The sequence below is a fragment of the Bos indicus genome, chromosome 24 (assembly GCF_029378745.1).
Source record: "Bos indicus isolate NIAB-ARS_2022 breed Sahiwal x Tharparkar chromosome 24, NIAB-ARS_B.indTharparkar_mat_pri_1.0, whole genome shotgun sequence".
NCBI classification, from domain to species: domain Eukaryota; kingdom Metazoa; phylum Chordata; class Mammalia; order Artiodactyla; family Bovidae; genus Bos; species Bos indicus.
In genome coordinates, this window is record NC_091783.1 from 37872674 (window position 1) to 37887504 (window position 14831).

Consider the following 14831-nt stretch of genomic DNA (forward strand, 5'->3'; position numbering starts at 1 on the left):
TTAGTGTCTATGCTCTATCAGTTGTTAAATATTTTAAACATAATTGGACTATCTCTTAGTGCTTAGGTACAAACTAGACACTAGATCCTTTTAATGCTTAGCACTAAAGAAACTGTTACATAAGTGAAAAAAGAAAATTGCAGAATATCATTATTGTTTGGATGAGGGACCAGGGGTCAGAACGGGGTGGGGATGGAGGGGACGAATGACTGACCTGCCCTTCTTCACCTGGCAGCTAGGGATGATAATAAGGCATGCTTTTTAGGATGTTGTCAGGGATAAAGATAAAATATGTGAAATATTTAACACTGCCTGGCATGCTATTTACAATAACAGATTGTATTCTTATTAATGATTCTTACCATCTCATTTTCATGCATCATTTTGTTTGATAAATATTTATTGGGTCCCTATGATGTGTGAGGCCCTGTACCAAGTGCATGAGGATTTAGTAATTCGCACACATTTTAGTAGGGGAAAAGTGAAAGAAGAAAGTGCTAGTCACTCAGTCATGTCCGACTCTTTGCGACCCCATGGTCTATCCATGGGATTCTCCAGGACAGAGAATCCACTGGAGTGGATTGCCATTCTCTTTTCCAGGGATCTTCCTGACCCAGGGATTGAACCTGAGTGTCCTGCATTACAGGCAGCTGCTTTACCATCTGAGCTACCAGGGAGAGTCTGGGGGTGGGTGGGGGGGTGTCAAAGGACAAGCACATTAACAGTCAAATAAGCAAAATAATTAAAATTGTCATGTCGTGGAAAAAAGAAAGGGTTGAGTTGGAGCTGTGGTTCTCAACCAGGGGTCTTCCTGCCCACCCCAATTTCTGTCCCCTCTGGAGGACATTGGGAATGTCTGGAGTTTTGTTGTTTTTTTGTCACAAGCTAGGGGGAAGGTGTTATCAGCCGGATTGGTTAGCCACCAGGGAAGCCCCCTACAACCAAGAGTTTTTGTTGTTGTTCAGTTGCTAAGTTGTGTCCGCCTCTTTGCAACCCCATGGACTGCAGCACACCAAGCTTCCCTGTCCTTCACCATCTCTAGGAGTTTGCTCAAATTCATGTCCCTTGAGTCAGTGATGCCATCCAACCACCTCATCCTGTCACTCCCTTCTCCTCCTGCCTTCAGTCTTTCACAGCATCAGGGTCTTTTCCAATGAGTTGGCTTTTCGCATCAGGTGGCAAAATATTGGACTTCAGCTTCAGCATCAGTCCTTCCAATGATTATTCAGGATTGATTTTCTTTAGGATTGACTGGTTTGATCTCCTCACAGTCCAGGAGACTCTTAAAAGTCTTCTCCAGCACCACAGTTCAAAAGCATCAATTCTTTGGTACTCAGCCTTCTTTAACTCTCACATCTACACATGACTACTGGAAAAAATCACAGTTTGGCCTCTACGGACCTTAACTGCCAGGGAAGCCCCCTACAACCAAGAGTTATCCAGCCCTAAACAGCAGTTGAGAACTACTGAGCTAGATGGTGGCAGCAAGGGTAGCTAAATTTAGGTGAAGTGGTTACAGAAGACTCCTCTGAGAAGGTGATATTTAGGCCAAACTTTGGGCTTCCCAGGTGGCATTAGTGGTAAAGAATCTGCCTGTCAATGCAGCAGACCTAGAGATGAGTGGGGAAGATTCCCTGAGCATGGCAACCCACTTGGAGAATCCCCATGGACAGAGGTGGGACATAGGTGGGACATGGTGGGACAGAGGAGTCCATAAAGTTGTAAAGAGATGGATAGGACTGAAGCGACTTACCTCGCATACAGGCCACCCTTTGGTGAGAAATGTCAGATATGCAGCCAGTCCTCTGCGGCCATCCCAGGCAGAGTGGACTTGAAAACAACTAATAACAATGAAAAACCCCTTACATTTGTATGTAGTATACATATGCGCATATGGAGAGTGAAATAGTCAATTAAGAGGTCTTTCCTATTTCACTTTGTATACTTTTCCTGTTTGTAGTTTTGAAAACAAGCTCCTTCTCTTTTTGTAAAGAAAAAATGAGTGGTTTTAAAAAAAGGACAAAATGCAGGTAGATTGGAAGGGAGCTTCTGGTAAAACTCCACATAGATTTCAGAGAAGAGGCAGGTTTTAAAGTAGCCTCCATGTGTTCAGATGGCTCTTGTATCATAATCTGTGGTCAGTTTCTGCCCTGTACTGCCTTCTTTATCCACCAGACCTTCCACCAGACATGCCTGAGAACACTTGGCTTAAAGTCCGGGCTTTCCTGGTGACTGAGTGATCAAGTATCTACCTGTAATGCAGGAGACAGTGGTTCGATCCCTGGGTTGGGAAGATCCCCAGGAGAGAAGGAAATGGCAACCCACTCCAGTATTCTTGCCTGGAAAATCCCATGGTCAGAGAAGCCAGGTGGGCCACAGTCTGTGGGGTTGGACACCACTTAGCAATTAAACAACAATTTATGTCCAGTTGCTGCTGCTGCTGCTAAGTCGCTTCAGTCGTGTCTGACTCTCTGCGACCCCAGAGACGGCAGCCCAACAGGCTCCTCCGTCCCTGGGATTCTCCAGGCAAGAACACTGGAGTGGGTTGCCATTTCCTTCTCCAATGCATGAAAGTGAAAAGTGAAAGTGAAGTCGCTCAGTCCTGTCCGACTCTCAGCGACCCCATGACTGCAGCCCACCAGGCTCCTCCATCCATGGGATTCTCCAGGCAAGAGTACTGAAGTAGGGTGCCATTGCCTTCTCCGTACTTGGTTTTATACCTTTTAGCTTTGTTATGTTTGGATGTGCTATCTTGACTTTAGGGAAAAAATCATAATTATCTACCTTATTAAATGAGAATTAAATGAGGTCATTTAAATTAAGTGTTTCTTAAACTGTAAAGCACAATACTACACTTGGTCTTAGCCAAAAGGGCAGAGAAGCGATGGGGTCACAGAGTTGGACAGGACTGAGCAGCTGAACTGAACTGAAGGCACAATATAGAAACACGATGTTGAGAATAGAGAGGTTAAAAAGAAAAAAGAAAAAAAGTAAAAAAAAAGAGAGTAGAGAGGTTAAAGGCTGTGCTCAACAATGATCTTTTTTTCTTTGTCCTGATGAGTTCAAATCCCCTCTAGGTAAAAAAAAAAAAAAAAAAAAAAAGGCCTGTGGCTGCAGAGGTAAAAAGCGGGGCTGGGAAGAGGAATGCAGGCTTGGAGAAAAGTGATTACTAACAGAAGTAGTAGCACAAGTTAACTATTCAGGTAACCGAGGGGAGGAGAGTTATCCTGATAAGGCTGATAGAATCACCACACTGATGGGTTGTGGGTCCTTGAAAAGACAATGGGTGGCTTCTCCTTGAGCAGCCCAAGACCCTCTGACCTGAGATGTGAAGAGATGATTATAGAACCCTTATGTGGAGCCCAGCAGTCTGCGTATTTTATTCAAAAAAAAAAAAAAATCTGTCCTCTAGTGAGGAGACTCAAAAGGGATCCAGTGACTGTGAGTCATCCTTCCTCCAAAGACAGTGCTGGGTGGAATCAGGCTTTATTATCCAATCACTTGATGGACCAAGTATCAAAATAATAACACAGAATGTATTGATACACTTCCCTGGCTTATTTGCCTTTCCAAGTTTCATTTTTGAGTTTTTGCCTTTGAAGAGTTTGCAGCTGTGAAAAGTAACTGAAGTCTATGTCTTTTCTTGGCCTTGAGGCAGCCTGGGAAGATAAGACACCACATGGACCTGTGTGTGCTTGGAGGGGGAAAAAAATAATGGTGTAAAACGTCATCAAGTATCTCCTCTTTCTTCACTCAGGCAGCTTTCCAATATAATTAATATTCACATGAAGTCAGCAAATAATATGTAGTCAATGTGAATCCACATTTTTCCCCCCAAACAGGGGAAAGAGTCTTTAAAAGTCACTGGATCAGCCCTGCCGGGTACGTGAAGGGACTCACAGAGCCAGAACTGAAACTTGTTTTTCCACCTTGAGAGAAGCAAATAAACAAAACTATCCTAAGCAATTGCTGGTTCCTCAAGCCCACTTTGTGGGGCTGTCTTCTTGGCCTGTGTCACGCAGACTCCAGGCACTTTCTTCCAGAATGCCCCAAAATTTCAAATCTAAAGACAAGTTTGGGACAGGCTCTGGTGTGGGGGGGCGGGCGGGGGTGTTTGTGCCGTGTATCACCCAGAAGGGTCCCCGGGTTCCTCTCAGGGGCATCTTGCCAGCTTTAGTGACTGCTTCGATGTGATTCGCTCGAGGAAAAAGGTGAGCATTGCCCGGATCAAGCCGTACTTACAGCGAGAGAGGAAAATTTGACTTTTTCCTCCTCCTCGCAGTTTCAAAGAGACTGTTAATCCTCTGCGCCGCTCCCCACTTCCCCTGCAAAGTTGGTTTTCTAGCTGTGAACTCCGTTCCCATCTCGGTTGCCTGCGAATCGCCGTCAGGAGCTAAGCTGACTTGGCCGGAGAAAAGGACACCTTTGTGCACAGAAGGAGAGCCCCCGCGTGGCCGAGCGGAGGCACGCGGAAGGAGGAGATGTTTCGGGTGCGCGCCGAGGCCGGCGGCCGGGGGAGGGCGAGGCCCACCCGGAGGCAGAGTGTTTCGTGGAGCCGCTTCGAAAGCGGCCGAGGCAGTCGGAACGGCTTTCGAAGTCAGCAAACAAAGCGTCTCCGCAGTAACGGCCCGGCTCCTGCCACTCAGGCGGCGGCGGCGCAGCGTAGGCGCCCGGCTCCTCCTCCCGCGCCCCTCCCCCTCCCCCCCCCCCTCCCCGCCCAGCTCCCCGTCCCCAACGGCCGCGAGCCGCCAATCCCGGCGACCGGCCGTCCTTCAAACGCCTGGAGCGCCCCGGACCCGGACCCGGCGGCCCCCTACCCGCCCCGCGTCGGTGCTGCGCGTGGGCGCAGCCGCTGATTCGTCTCCAGCCGGGCAGGGAAGAACCCGCAAGGGGCAGGGGAGCCTCCGGGTTGGTGGTTTCCCCCCAGGCCTCGGTTCCCCGCTCGGCCGTTTCAGACGCGTGTTCACTTAGGTGTGGAGCCGTCGGCACACCGCTGGGGGAGGGAGGGGAATCGAAAGGTTGCCGCCTTTTTAGAGTGACGCTGTTCTCCTTGTTTATTCATCTTCAGTCCTGTAATTGGAAGAAAAAAAACAACACGCAAGCTTTGTAAACTCTGGCCTTAAGCCACTCGGGGGGTGGGGTGGAGTGGGTGGGTGCCTTGTTTTGGGAGGGTGAGTGCGTGGGAGGCTGGTTTTAATTTTCAGTGTAATGCGACAACAGAGGCTCCAAAGTTTTAGTCAGTCATGGTTTGGCCGCCTTATTTCTTCTTGGGTTGAACCTTATTTCCACAGAACTTCTGCCGGTTCTTCATCGAGGTTACAAAACAAAGACAGTGCAGAGCACAAGCTGGTGGCAGACTCGGGCGCTGACGTCTCTACCGGGCTTATTTACTTTTTTTTTTTTTAATGATGGGGAAAGTCTTAGTGTGGCATGTGACAGTTCGTTGACTTCAAAACAACGGGACAGACACGCAAAAACTACACCCAGAGGAGAGGGCGGGGAGGGGGCTGCATTTCTTGAAATCAGCCTAAAGCATCTGGACTTTTAAAATGGGTAATTTCATCCAGGAACTCCCGCTGGAGCCCGCCTAACTCTCAACCAAAATAAACCAACAGGAACATGTGTTTACTTAATAGTTTCTGTTTGAAATACCGGGGCGTGGGGGTGGTGGGGGAAAAGGGGTCCCCTAGCAGGATGTTCAGTCCTGAGTAGACCGTTTACCGAAACAGACGAGGGGGTCCGGGGATGGGGTGTCAGGCCGAGTCTCAGGCGGGGTGGGCGCGCGTCCGGGCCATCTCCAGGCACCGACTTTTAAAGAGCATGTGAGCATGACAAGTGTCTGTCCGCAACATGTCAGATTTCGAAACTGCTTTGCAATCCAGTCCGGAACTCGCAGCTTTAGCCGGGGGCAACAGACTTTCGCCTAGGGTGTCTGGGTCTCATCCTCCCCCCATCGCCCCGCCCGCCCCCCACTGTTGCTTTGGGAGGAAGAGCCCCGGGAGAAGAACAGTGCGTCGCTCCGCGCCCGCGCGTGTCAATGGCAGCAGCGCGTCCTGGAAGAAGTTGGTTCTTTTCCCGAATACTTTTCCTGCGCAGCCCCGCCCCTTGAATCAGCAGCGGCTGTGTACTCCTGCGGCCTGAGTTGGGCCGGTGGAGTTGGGGCAGCTGTCAAAATCGAAAGGGAAGGCTTTTTCTTCCCTGGGGTGGAGGAGGGAACGGCATTTTTTCCCCCCCATCTGTTGCAATTTCCTAACCAAACGCACCCTCGCCAGACCCTGGAAGAAAGGCCCAAGGGAGCAACTCAGGGCGCTTGGCTGGTGTCGCCGCCGCCAAGCCGGGGATGCGGGCGGCGGACGCGCGGCGGGGATAAGGGATCGCGTTCCTGAGCCCGGCCGTCCCCATGAGGGACCGGTGACAGCCGCCCCGGGGGCGCGGGGTGAAGCGGCGCGGCCCGGGCGCTCAGAGCGGTCCTAGGCTGTTGGAAGGTGCGGGGGAGGGGCGGAGGAGCGGTGGGGCGGGCGGGGGACGGGGCGGGCGGCTGGGGGCGGAGGCAGGACCTCCGGTACCTTCCCTCCTTGCCTCGCTCACTCTGACAGCGCCGAGGTGCGCCGAGCAGGAGCCGCGAACAAAGGAACGGAGTGGGGAGGGGAGCGAGTTGGGCGAGGGAGCGTCCCCGGCCCGCTGCCAGAAGATCCCGGCGGGAGGAAGCCCGAGTGTCACTTGAATTCCGCCCGAGGAGCGGGCGCCTGGGATTCGAGCGCCGCCGTGTTTAGCAATAACGGCTGGAGCGCGTCCTCCAAGTTACGGGAGAGTCGGCCGGGAAGGAGGACGACCGCTCGGCCCCTCCGTCCCCGTTCCTGGTCCCTCGAGACCCTCGCTGTAGCCTGGCACTGGCCGGGGAGCTCCAGAATGAAAAGCAAGAAAGGTAAGGCTTGCGGGCGGCGCGCGCCCTGGGCGCGGGTCCCGGGGCAACGTGCTCGCCGGGCGGCGCGGGTGACTCGGACTTTTCCGCCCCGGGGGGCTCGCAGGCCTGAGCCGCGGCCGTCCTCTTTGTGGAAGCTGCGTCTGGAACGGCCGTTGCTGTTTTCCTTCCAGACACAACACGAGGGGCTGTTGTGGGGAGACGGGCCTTTCCACGCTGCTGGCACGTTGTCAAGAAGCACGCTCCGCGCCTTGTTTGTGCGCCTCCAAGTTTCATTGTCTCCAAACCGACACCCCACGCTCCGCCGAGCCGCCGCGTGGCTTCTCGCGGGCGGGGGAGTGGGGTCCCGAGTCGGGGGATACCCCCGTCCCGCTTTCCTCCGTCGGGACCCGGGGTGGCCCGGTCCGCGGGGTTGTGGCGCTTTGTCTGAAAGTTGGGCTCCGGGGCTCCCCACTCGCTCCCGGCGGAGTCCGGGCACGACTTCTCCCGGGATGGGGCGTTTTCACCCTCGGAGGAACGCGACTCTGGACCCCAGATCGCCCCCGGGGGTCGGTCCCTTTGGAAAGTTATATTTTCCAGAATTCCTAGCCTCACAAAAGTTTTCCCACGATGAATCTGGGGCAAGAGGAAGAGTTAGGACTGAAGGCGTGCAGTGAGAACGAGTCCAAGTGTGACATGCAAAGAGCGAGCCTGTCATTGTTTCCACCAGGCCTTCTGGAAGCTTTACAACTGAAACTTGCCGTCAGTCTGGTTTTAAAAACAAAATACACAGAAAGAAAGAGAGAAAAAAAAAAAAAAAAAAACCACCACCACCACGAAAGGTCAAAGAATGTTAACTCCCTTTTGAAGTTAACTTTTGAGTCCCGGGCAGGGAGGCACCCCGAACGTTCCGTCGTGGGCCGGAGTTGGCTTTTCTGTTGTGATTTATGTCGAGTGGTTCAAAACAGAAGTTAATCGCCGGGGGAAGCCAGCGCAGGGGGTGGCGGGGGTTGTGCTGCGCATGCCCAGACTGGCTCCTGCTCCACGTTCTTCCAGACTTGTCCGGCGAATACGGTTCAGACTCAAGTTAGAGCCGGGCAGCCCCGGACCGAAACCGTGTGTCCTCGGCCACGTTTTCACTTTGGACTTACGTTCGATTGACTCCGGGCCGGTGACTCAAACACGCGGAGCCCCGCACATCTCGCTATGCGGGCGGGAGTCAAACTCAACGTTCCCCGCGGAGGTGGGGGGCATTGGTAGTTGAGGTTGTACCAACTCCCCGCGTCCCCTCGCCAGGGACCTGGGGGGATCAGAAATTTGGATGTTTAACTGGACTGGGCGAGAAAACGCGCACAGGGGGCGTCGGGGGCGTCGGTATCGTGTCAGTTCAGAGAGGACTGACAGGTTCAGACCGTCCCCGGGAGGGAGGCGTTCCCTCCCTCGTGGTGAACTGCCGGGGATAAGTTGGGGGAAAGTGTGTTTCTGATGGGTCCCCCTAGGGGTGCGAGAGCAGGGGTTGCCTTGCCCCATTGTTCGGTTCTGGCGGGGGCGGCAGTGATGATCCTCCCGGCTACCCCCGGGCTCTGGGGCATCCCCTCCCCACCGTGCCTCCCGTTCCGCTTCCCTCGAAGCCCCCCTCCCTCAGCCGGGGCCCAGCAGGAACCCGCCGGTCCCTGGGGAATCTCCGGGGAGCGCTGCCCCGGGGCGCGCGGTCCTGTCGCCGCGCGCCGACTCATGGAAACAATGGAAGGTGACGTGTTGGAGGGGAAACTTCGCCGACTGGTTCAGAGCCCGTGCGGGGGCTGCAGAGGCTGCCGAGGTGGCCCGGCTTTCTTTCCCTTTTTAGGTTTTTCTGGCAAATCCTCCGCGGGTGGGCAGGCCCCTCCGGACGTTGAGATTCACGGCCCGGTTTCTAGTTTCTTCTTGTAATCTGAAACTCCTAGGCCTGGGCGAGCTCTCTCGCTCGTGAGCTCAGAGGGGCGACTCCGGCGGGGGCCGCTGAACTGGCGGAACAAAAGCCTGCGGGCCGGCGGGGGCTAGGCTCCTCCCTCGGCTCGTTCCGCCCTGCCTGCCCCCGCCCCGGCCTCCGGCCACCTGGGGGCCCCGCGCCCAGCGGCCTCCGCTGGGGCTCCGGAAGAGACCTGGCCCCGCCGGGTTCGCCGAGTCCGACTATTGTCTGTCTTACGAAAAGTCTGTGAAACTCTTTTCAAGTTTTGTTGAAAATAAAAGCACTTTAAAAAAAGTCAATCGTGGAGCCGGGGGGTTGGTTAAGACTGGTTAGTGATAATAGTGTCCCTCCTTAGAAAACTGAGGATGCCAAAAAGATCTCCCCAAGTGATTTTCAAACGAGCAGAAGACTCGTTGAGGAAAATCCCCTAAGTGTCTTTGCTCCCGGCTCCTGACGGGATGGGCTCCTTGGATCTGGTGTCCGGGATGTTAAGTAGGGTTCCTGTCGCTTCTCCCGAGATGTTAAGATCCGGAAACTTGTTAGGTTTGCTTTTGCCTAATAGTACACTTATAAGATCCCTCTGGTTATTCTTATTCCGAGATCCCTTTCTAGCCTCTTCCAGATTTTTTTTTTTTAAGTCCAAATTCACAACCACTATCTCTGACCCTTCCCCGTGCTCTGCCGCTCTCTCTGTTCCTATTCGGGGGGAGGGGCGGGGGGAGTGCTTTTTAGGGTTGTGGGATCCATAGGCCATCTTGTGGCTTTCTAAACAACATTTCCTTGTATGTGGATGGAGTAAGAGGCTTGTGATCCCCGCTTCCCGCCCAGGTCCCCCCACCCCCTCATCGCCACATTTTTTAAAGCATGAGCAGAGCAAGACGTTTGGAAACAAGTCGTAACCGGGAAAGCGTTCAAAAGCTCTTTTACAATAGGAAATGAGTAACGTGGAAAAGTCTTTTTGTTTTTCCAAGTTGAGCCACAATCCGGAGGGAGAGTTTTAATGGAAACAGCCCTGACAGCAGCAAACGTGGTTTGCTGTAGTGAAATACCAGCTGGGGCAGCCGAGGGACTGAAGTCTTAACTTCCTGTTCCTTCAGCTTTGTTAAGACGTCCGGAGGCCTGGCACTCATTGATTTGAGTGAACTGAGAGCACAGTAAAGTCACTGCAGTTTGGTATTGCTTAACTGGTATCTACCTTCTGTCACTCGCCTGTTTTGAGAGTGGCGGCTTCTTGTCAAACCAAGTAAGCAGATCAAAGGATACACTTTAGGGGTTTTTTGTTTGTTTCAAACTACTTGTGATTATCAGTTTACAGTTGGGAATTCACTGTTCAGTGTGCAGATTTTCACACTGTTTTTAAGAAGTTAAAAAGTTGAGGGGGGTGGCCTGTGGGTTGGGGGGTAGTAATAGCCTTAGGAAGAAGATCTGGCTTTTCAGATTTTTTGATAAGTTTAAATAAATTGCTTTATTCAAATTAGTGTTAGTCATTCAGTTATTTGATACGATTTTTAAAAGTTAAGATTTTTTTTTTTAATCAGAGCAGTTGTAAAGCAGGAATATTTATAATTTCTTAAGGATTTCTTGGTCAATACTTCTTCACCCAAATTTTAACATGGGTTTTAAAAGGTTTTCATCTGCTCAACAGTGAAAGCACTTTCAGTTTTAAATGTGTCTCCCTTTTTTGAAACTTTTTTTTTTTAAGCAGTTTATTGAAGTCTTCTGGGGAAAGACATCAGATACGTGGCAGCGGTTAAAATTTAGGATTCCGGGGCCTTTTACTGATGGCTGTAGGTTCATGAAGTCTTGAGCTGAAGTGAATTTGCAAGATCATCCTCCTCTTTTGTTAGAACTTGCTTTACTTTTGTCTTTTGAAGTTTCTGCGTTTTCTGCGGATACTCCCTCCGGCACCTTCTGCCCCCTGCCGTCCAAAACTGAAAATGTGTCAGCAAGTAGAGTTAGATTCAGTTAACTGGTGGGCTCTCTCATCCATCAAATGCTTTGAAAGGAAGGGTTTTGGGGAAAGTTCCTTTAAAAGCCATTGAATGGTTTATCACTCTGAGGAATATTCTGTTTTTATTTCCTACCAAGTAAACTACTTGAGGTTCTGTCAACAATGTTAATGAGAATTTTTTACATTTCATGCTACTTTAATTTCTTTTACATAGAAATACTGGTTTTTAGAGCATACTGTAGTATGCTTTAAAAACAAGATTTCATTTCTTTAGTCAGAGTAGCCTTTTATAGTTTTGAAAGGGGGAAAGTTAAAGTTCAAAATTTGGGGCAGTCTCTTGGTTAAGACTCCAAGCTTGCAATGCAGGGGGTTCAGCTTCTGTCCCTGGTCGGGGAACTAAGATCCCATATGCCTCGAGGCAGGGCCAGGAAAAAAAAAAGTCCAAGTTATCTTTAAATGTCTAAAAGGGCCAAATTTGAATTTTTGTGGAACCCAGTCTATGTGTGATTTAAATATTCTCTATGGTGTGTGAATTTTTAAAATTTCTGGTAGGATTAAAGTGCTTGTAAACAAGAGTTTCCTGTGGTAGGTGCATATTCAAGTTTTCTTTGTCATGTAATGATTTAAAGCCAAATCCTGCTTATTGATATGTAGTATTCTAGGTTCAGATTAGGCTGGCAGTTGAAATTTATAGAAATTTAAACATTTACTCAGTATTAGACATCTTTTGAGGTCTCTTTTGAGGCCTTACATAAGTACTAAAAGTAGAAAAAGCTTTTTATGCAATGAAACTTATCAGTGGTTGTTTGTATTTAATAAAAAGTGACTAGTGCTGTCCATTAAAAGTAGGTGTCGAGTTTTGAATAAAAGGAAGTAGCAGTGAAAAGGAAAAGGAACTGGCAGAAGATTCTGGCATGCATTTTATCTTTCAAATACTAACTGGGTTAAAAGTGTAATTTTCCTTCCTTATATCAGTGGGAAAAAATCTTCCAGTTTATTTCAAAACCTTCAGTGGAAGAGGGAGGAAGAACAGCGCTTGAAACATGCATTAAGATACTGGCTGACTTGTTTTTCCCAGTTAGCAATGACCTCACCAAGGAGGTTGTCAGACACATCCCGTCTGCTGTGCCACCTTTCCTGTTTCACACGTGGCACGCTATTCGCCTTGGGTGCAGCTTTGTCTCGTTTGCTGGATTAGACTTTTCTGAGCTTCATTCAAAAGGAATGTGAGTCGTTGAGTCCTATAGGAAAGTGGGTACAAAAGGGAATCTGACCATGGGCTGGGGATCTGGAATATGCTGCGAGTCGAATTACCCTGCAGATTTCAGACGAGCTCTGGTGTTCGGGACAAAGAAACACCGGTGCTTCCCTGGGCTCTCAGAAGTTGAGAAAATGCGGTTGTGCTGAGTGTTTAAAAGAGGTGAGCTTTGCAGTAGGTGCTCTGCTGATAGAAGCAGCTGACAGCAGGCCTTTGTCCTGTCCTAGGTGTTGTGGCCGCGTCTGGCAGTGAGACTGAAGATGATGACAGCATGGACAGTCCCCTGGACCTCTCCTCTTCTGCTGGCTCAGGCAAGAGAAGGCGGAGGGGCAACCTGCCCAAGGAATCCGTTCAGATTCTCCGCGATTGGCTGTATGAACACCGATACAATGCCTACCCCTCAGAGCAAGAAAAAGCGTTACTGTCCCAGCAAACACACTTATCTACACTACAGGTAAGGGGAAGGCATTCCCAGGGGTGGTGGGTACCCCCTCCCCCCGCCCCAGAATCACTTTACAGCATTCCTATATAGCAAGTCATAAACTGCCTCCTCAAAGTGGGGGGAGGCATATCTTTTTCTTGTAAAGTTTATAGTGCTAACAGCTAATAACTGTTAGCTATCTAGAGAAACAGAAACACTTGACAGTCATCTGTCAAACAGCATTTCCTTTAACGCCTAAAAGAGCCTTCCTTTATGCACCAAACATAAAAAGGAGGTTAAATCTTACTCTATTGCCCAGGAAACTGGTTTGATATTTAAACAAGGACAGCCTTAAGTGAGGTAATTCATGTCCTGTCTGTTGACATAGTCATTTGAACTGGGAAAAAAATCAGTAACTGGGAGGAGTGGCTCTTTTCATACAGGAAGGTTTTCCTGTAGTTGATTAACTTCAATGCTGGGCAGTAGATAATAGGTTAATATGGGGAGAGTTAAAAGGTAAACTTCCCTCTCTAAAATCATTTTCAGACATTTGAGAACGTATACCTTTTTTTTTTTTTTTTTGGTGCTGAAAGGGTTTAAGGATGATGAGAAGCCAAAAGGGGAATTTGTATTAGAAAAGGAGGTAGTTTATGACAGGAAGCACCTCTCCTTTCTTGGCTGGGCTCAAAATACCTTGAAATAAATTTATAGGTTCCTATAAGCCTTTTCATGCCTTCTTTAACGCAAAGAGAGAGACCAGTTAGGCATCCCCCAAGAAGGTTCTGGGTAAAATAATCCGCCTGCCAATGCAGGTGACTTGGGTTTGATCCCTGGAGGAGGAAATGGCAACCCACTCCAGAAGAATTCCACGGACAGAGGAGCCTGGTGGGCTACAGTCCATGGGGTCGCAGAGAGCTGGACACTACTGAGTGATTCAGCAATAAGAAGAAGGAGGTTCTCAGGCGTGTTGGCAGAGTGTTAACATGTCTAAAACATCCCTGTACAATTTCAGGTCTGTAACTGGTTTATCAACGCCCGGCGCAGGCTCCTCCCCGACATGCTGAGAAAAGATGGCAAAGATCCAAATCGGTTCACAATTTCCCGCCGTGGGGCCAAGATGACTGAAGCCAGCTCTGTGGAGTCAGCAGTGAGCATTAGGAACCTCATGCCAGCTCTAGAGGAGAGCCCGTTTCACTCCTGTACAGCTGGGCCCAACCCAGCCCTGGGGAGGCCACTGTCTCCTAAGCCGTCCTCCCCAGGATCCATTTTGGCTCGTCCATCAGTGATCTGTCATACCACCGTGACTGCGTTAAAAGATGTGCCTTTCTCTCTCTGCCAGTCAGTTGGTGTGGGACAAAACACAGATATACAGCAGATGGCCAACAGCAGCTTTACAGACACCTCCCTCATGTATGCAGAGGACTCCTGTAAATCTGGACCAAGTGCAAACACACAGAGTGGTCTTTTCAACACTCCTCCCCCTACTCCACCGGACCTCAACCAAGATTTCAGTGGCTTTCAGCTTCTGGTAGATGTTGCACTCAAACAGGCTGCAGAGATGGAGCTTCAGGCAAAACTTATGGCTTAACCCCCCTTTTTTTTCCCCAAGCAAAACAGTTCTCAAAAAAAAATGTTAATGATTGCTGGGATGATAGCAAAAGATGAATTTGCATTATTTTATATATTTTTTTATTAATATTTGCACATGGGATTGCTAAAATGAAGCTTCCTGTTACTGAAATGTTGTCAGTGGAATACAGTCATTCCAAGAACTATAAACTCAGAGCTACTGTAGAAACAAAGGGTTTTCTTTTTTTAATGTTTCTTGGTAGATTATTCATAATGTGAGATGGTTCCCAAGATCATGTGATTTTTTTTTTCCCCCCCTTCCCTTCCCTTTTTTTTTGTTGGTGTTTTTTTCAGACTGTGCAATACTTAGAGAACCTATAGCATCTTCTCATTCCCATGTGGAACAGGATGCCCACATACTGTCTAATTAATAAATTTTCAATTGTTTTTTCAAACAAGTATGAATCTAGTTGATTGATGCATTTTTTTCATGACATAATAAAGTATTTTCTTTAAAAATTCCTGTAATACAGAGTATTTTGTTGAGGGAGGCACTTCTTAAAAATGAGTAGGAATATAGCACCCCAGTGAGCAGGAAGTTGGGGGTAGGGTGGAGTGTGAGTTGGGGGGGGTGTCACTAACTCTTTGAACAACTGTGGACAAGCCAGTCTGTATAAACAGGATGTGTGATATTTACTCTTGATAGGAGGCATAGCAGGCCCTTAAATCTTTACTTAAAACTGCATGACAAATTGAAATGAATCATTTCCATCGGTGTTTAGC

At 49.4% G+C, this 14831-nt stretch overlaps 1 protein-coding gene across 2 annotated transcripts; it reads left to right on the top strand.

Annotated features, from left to right (window-relative positions):
* Positions 1-4797: 4797 nt before the first annotated feature.
* TGIF1 (TGFB induced factor homeobox 1) lies at positions 4798-14567 on the top strand. 2 transcript variants are annotated; one of them, XM_070778876.1, is made up of 3 exons: positions 4798-4971; positions 12286-12512; positions 13492-14567. In XM_070778876.1, the coding sequence occupies exons 2-3, from the start codon at positions 12330-12332 to the stop codon at positions 14065-14067; spliced, it is 759 nt and encodes a 252-aa protein (XP_070634977.1). In that variant the 5' UTR covers positions 4798-4971; positions 12286-12329; the 3' UTR covers positions 14068-14567. The 2 variants fall into 2 exon arrangements, with proteins under 2 accessions (XP_070634977.1, XP_019842473.1); XM_019986914.2 differs by lacking the exon at positions 4798-4971 and adding an exon at positions 6562-6925.
* The last annotated feature ends 264 nt before the right edge of the window (positions 14568-14831 follow it).

What these genes read in the sequence shown, in the direction of transcription:
- TGIF1 (XM_019986914.2), top strand. An exon ending in CACACTTATCTACACTACAG is followed by an intron (nt 12,513 to 13,491) that starts GTAAGGGGAAGG and finishes GTACAATTTCAG; the next exon opens with GTCTGTAACTGGTTTATCAA.